A 4,730-nucleotide genomic window follows, 5' to 3' on the forward strand; every position below is an offset into this window, starting at 1 on the left:
TTGGGACCGGCAGTGTATAACTACACAGGCGAAGTTTATGTTCCTTTTTCAAAAAAACAAAACAAAAAACTAAATATTTCAAAAACACAAAAAATCAAAAAAATTAAAAAATCTAACACTGTCAAATCTTCTGAGTCTGCAAGCAAGGAAACTCTGAGCCAGGAACACAATGAGGTAGAAGAAAGACTTGATGAGGATATCACCAAGCTTCCTGAGTACTGATTGTTTTTTTAAAAGGCAAGAACTCTGGTGGTTAGGGAAGAAAGTGTAGAGGTCAACCTACCCCAAATTGTTCGAATAGGCGCCTCACTGATCCTAGAAGAGAGTCAATCCCTAGTTGAGCTTCTCACCCAATATAAGAATGTGTTCGCATGTTTATACAAAAACATGTTGGGTCTAGATCTGAAACTTGTCAAACACAACATTATTCTGCATCCGAATGTCAAACCTGTCAAACAAAAGCTTAAATTTTTTTTACCAAATGGTAGAGCTTTAAGTCAAATCTAATCTAGAAGATATGCTCAAAGCAGGTGTTATCTAAGCCATAGACTACCCAGAGTAGTTAGCCAATATTGTCGTAGTCTTAAAATCTAATAGCAAAGTTAGAGTTTGTATAGATTTCAGGGACCTCAACAAGGCTACACCCAAAGATGACTTTCCTCTTCACAACCTCATAGTTGACAATACAATTGGACATGAGATTTTCTAATCCATTGATGATTTCTCAGGGTACAATCAAATCAGGTTAGCCGTGGCTGACCAACCAAAGACTTTATTTGCAGTTCCCTGGGGCACCTTATGTTATACCATCATGTCTTTCGGCCTTAAAAATGTTAGAGCAACCTATTAGAGAACCATGGTCATGATTTTTCATGACCAGATCCATGATTGTGTAGAGGTCTATATAGATATCTTGATCAAGTCTTAATCTAGAAGTGACCACCCTGACTCACTCATAAGGGTCTTTGAATGCCTAAGAAAATTCAAACTAAGGATGAATCCTCAAAAATGTGTCTTTGGTGTTGAGTTGGGCAAGATCCTTGGCTTCATCGTTAGCAAGCATGGTATCGAGATAGACCCTGACAAGATCAAAGCAATTGTGAATATGTCTCTGCCCAGCAATCTAAGGAAATTAAGGTGTTTCTAAGAAAAAAATAGGCAATTAGAAGATTCATATCTAACCTAGCTACCAGGTGTGAACCCTTCAATAGACTTCTTAGGAAAGGTATGGAATTTGTATGGGACGAAGATTGTCAAGCATCATTTGATAGGCATAAACAATATCTCCTTAACCCCCAGTCATATGAAAGCCTTTGCCCCTATACTTGTCTGTCAATGATATGGCATTAGGATGTGTACTTGCCCAACATGAAGATGATGGAAAAACATAATATGCCATCTATATATCAGCAAGACTCATAGAATATAAGAAGTAATATAATAGGTTAGAGAAAACATGCTTAGCTCTAGTTTGGGTGACCCAAAAGTTTAGACATCGTATGCTAGCATGTGATGTTAGAATTTTGTCTTGTCTAGGCTTGATCAGATCAAATTCTTTGAAAAACCAGCCTTGACTAGGACAATTGCAAGATGACAAGTTCTATTGATGGAATTTGACTTGAAATATGTTTCCCAAAAATTGATCAAGGAATAAGTTATAGCCGATCATCTAGTTGCTCTACCTATTAATGAGAAAATAGGGGTAAATAATCATTTTTATGATGAGAATCTTCTGGCACTAGAGGAAGAGAAAGACTCTGTTTGGTGATTTTTCTTTAATGGGTCCTGAAATGTCAATGGATCAAGAATCAAATTTGTTGTCATCACCAGTGATGGTGAAAAGATTCCCCCCACTTTCAAATTGGATTTTATGTGCACCAATAATATAGCCGAATATGAAGCTCCAATCCAAGGATTGAGATATTTAATTGAACTGGAGGCTAGAAAGGTCTATGTCCAAGGTGATTCGATGTTGGTGATCCGACAAGTCATAGGTATGTGAAAAATCAAGCATGAAAAGTTGATTTCTTATGTCGATATTGTCTCAAGGATGACACAAAATTTGAATCATGTGAATTTTCTCATATTGGAAGAGACAATAATCAATTTGTTGATAGTCTGGCGTACCTCACTTCCATTGCTAAAATGGCGCAAGGTCAGGATAAAAAATTGTTTTCTATCAAGAGATTAAAAAAGTCAACCTATAATGAGAAAGCAAATTTGGAAGAGGTCAATTACCAATCCCCAAAGGACGAAAAACCTTGGTTCCATGGCATCAAGAACTTTTTAGAGAGAGGAGCTTCTCCCAAAGATACCCATTTCAGAGATAAGAAATCAATTAAAAGACTAGCCCAATGATTTTATCTTCTTGATGGTGTCCTATACAAAAAAGGTTATAGTAGTGAACTCTTTTGGTGCTTAGATGAAGAGGAAGCCCAGAAAGTCCTAGCTGAATTCCATGGTGGCCTTTGTGGAGGGCACATCGACATCGAAATGTTGGTCAAAAAGATCTTAAGTGTAGGGTACTATTGGTCGACCATCAACCATGATTGCTACTCATGTCAAAAAATGCATAAAGTGTCAAGGAAAGTGAACTCGCATTTGAAAGTGGTTTGAATGGCCACTTAAGGCTAGCAAAAGACATTCCTTCGGGTAGTGATCTTTTTTCACTTTCCTGTCAGTCCTGTCGATGACTCCAGCTTTGAAACCGCCAATGGCATTTTAATGATATTCCCATTGTTTGCTAGCCATCAGTCTCCAAGGGAGTCTCCAGGTTCCTTTAGTCATCTCTGAAAGGTCTTTCTTTTCTACCTTCACTTACTAGTTGTGGCTTGCTTCCTTACTCGAGCTCTGCCCACCTATGATGCGTCCTCTCCTTGCTTCATTCAATGCTTCTATTTCATACTTCATCTGCCCTCTCTCGTAGCTCCACTACCTCTCAAAGCAAGATTCCATAAGGCCTTTGCTCCCTCTCCCTTGTTCTCCATTTATTTTCTTTGAAGATGCATGCTTTCTTTTATTGCGCTTAGTAAGAAGAAAATGCTTTCTCTTAGCATGCACTGCTAGCAAGCAAGGCAAATTTCTAGCATGCAAGCAAGTGAAACCAACATGTTGTGCCTACACTTTTTTTAGTCATTGATTACGGCATGAAAGAAAGCCACCAACCAAGTCACTAAGTTGTAAACCGCTTTTGTCAACTATGCTTACCAACCAACAACAAGCAATAGCACCACTTTTGTTGGCTACTACACTTCGCTTGCTTAGCTTATTAATAGAGAAACGTGTAGCTAATAAATAGAAAATACAAATGTGTGCGATCCAAACAAACCTGGACAAAAAGAAGCGAATGAGGGAGAATGAAGGAAATGATGGCAATGCTGAGCAACCCAAAAAGACTTCCAAACCCCGTGGAGTCGATGTTCTGAAGGCATAACTTGACCGCCTACACACATGGTGCATATCCGCATCGAAACTAGGAGCTAGAGAGTCTGATTGCACCGGTGCATTGAATAAAGGTGTCAAACGCTTGCTGGATAAGGTATGGTGCTACCAATAACTGATGAGATCAAACAAGGAATGCGGGAGAGGGAGTCAGTTGCATTCCCATGGTCATTCTCCATGTGGGCATTTGATGTCATAGGAATCATATATCCCCATGCATCCAATGGATATTGCTATATCCTAGCTACCACCGAATACTTTACCAAGTAGGTCAAAGTTGTCTTTGTCTAGAGTAAAAGGTCAACATGTAGCATCATTCATCTACAAGAATATAGTGTGTCATTTCGGTGTACCCAAAGATGAGTGACAATGATTCTTATTTTAAGAATGAAAAAGTTAGAAAGATATGTAAAAAAATGGTCATTTTTCAGCATTTCTCAACCCCTATTACCTCCAGGGTAACGGTCAGGCTGAAGCCACCAACAAAACCATCATCCACATCATTGAGCGAACTATAAAAAATGGTCATGATTGGCATGAAAAATTCCATGATGCATTGCTTGCATATCGCACCACCATCTGTACTCCCACCAACGCCACTCATTTCGAGTTGGTATATGGAACACAAGATGTATTGCCTCTACGGACTCAGATGCCCTCATTGAGGATTGATGCTGATCTAGAAATGCCTTTAGAAGCCCAGTATGAGCTTAGATTGGTAGAACTAGATCTCTTAGATGAGAAGAGACTCTTAGCCATTGAGTACAATGAGGAGTATTATAGGAGAATTGAGAGGTACTATGTTAAGCATGTAATCGAGCGATTTTTCCACGTCAATGAGATGGTCCTAAAGTTCATCCACCATATGAGACCACACCCTTTGGGGAAGTGATGCCCAAATTGGGAAGGACCTTATGTTGTCAAGCAAGTTCTACCTGAGAACTCATACTGGTCAATCAACCTTGATGGAGTTGAGTTAGCCGATCCGATCAATGCTATGTATTTGAAAATTTTCTAGTGTTGAGCGCTCTTCTATTCTCTCGAGGATGTGTCTTCCAAAAGTGAGATGAAAAAAGAAAAATTATGGAAGTCCAAAATCCTGAGAAAAAGAAACGGGCGATAAAGTCAAGATGTCCAAATCATTTTTTGTCAATTTAGGGTCACTAGAGGCAAATCATGACAATACATAATTCGAGGTCCGAAGCACTGAACCATATGAGATTTTCCTAGATGACTAACTCTGTGAGTTCAAAAAATGGAACTAGATCACCTCCTGCTTGACCATGCTT

The 4,730-nt window shown here is 39.0% G+C and overlaps 1 protein-coding gene across 1 annotated transcript; it reads left to right on the plus strand.

Annotated features, from left to right (window-relative positions):
* Positions 1–994: 994 nt before the first annotated feature.
* Positions 995–4,333, plus strand: LOC149828848 (uncharacterized). Its single transcript, XM_090017151.1, has 2 exons — positions 995–1,099; positions 3,899–4,333. Exons 1-2 carry the CDS (start codon positions 995–997, stop codon positions 4,331–4,333), a joined length of 540 nt encoding a protein of 179 aa, XP_089873277.1.
* The last annotated feature ends 397 nt before the right edge of the window (positions 4,334–4,730 follow it).

Source organism: Nuphar pumila, chromosome 9 (assembly GCF_984573655.1).
Source record: "Nuphar pumila chromosome 9, dmNupPumi1.hap1.1, whole genome shotgun sequence".
Taxonomy (NCBI): Eukaryota; Viridiplantae; Streptophyta; class Magnoliopsida; order Nymphaeales; family Nymphaeaceae; genus Nuphar; species Nuphar pumila.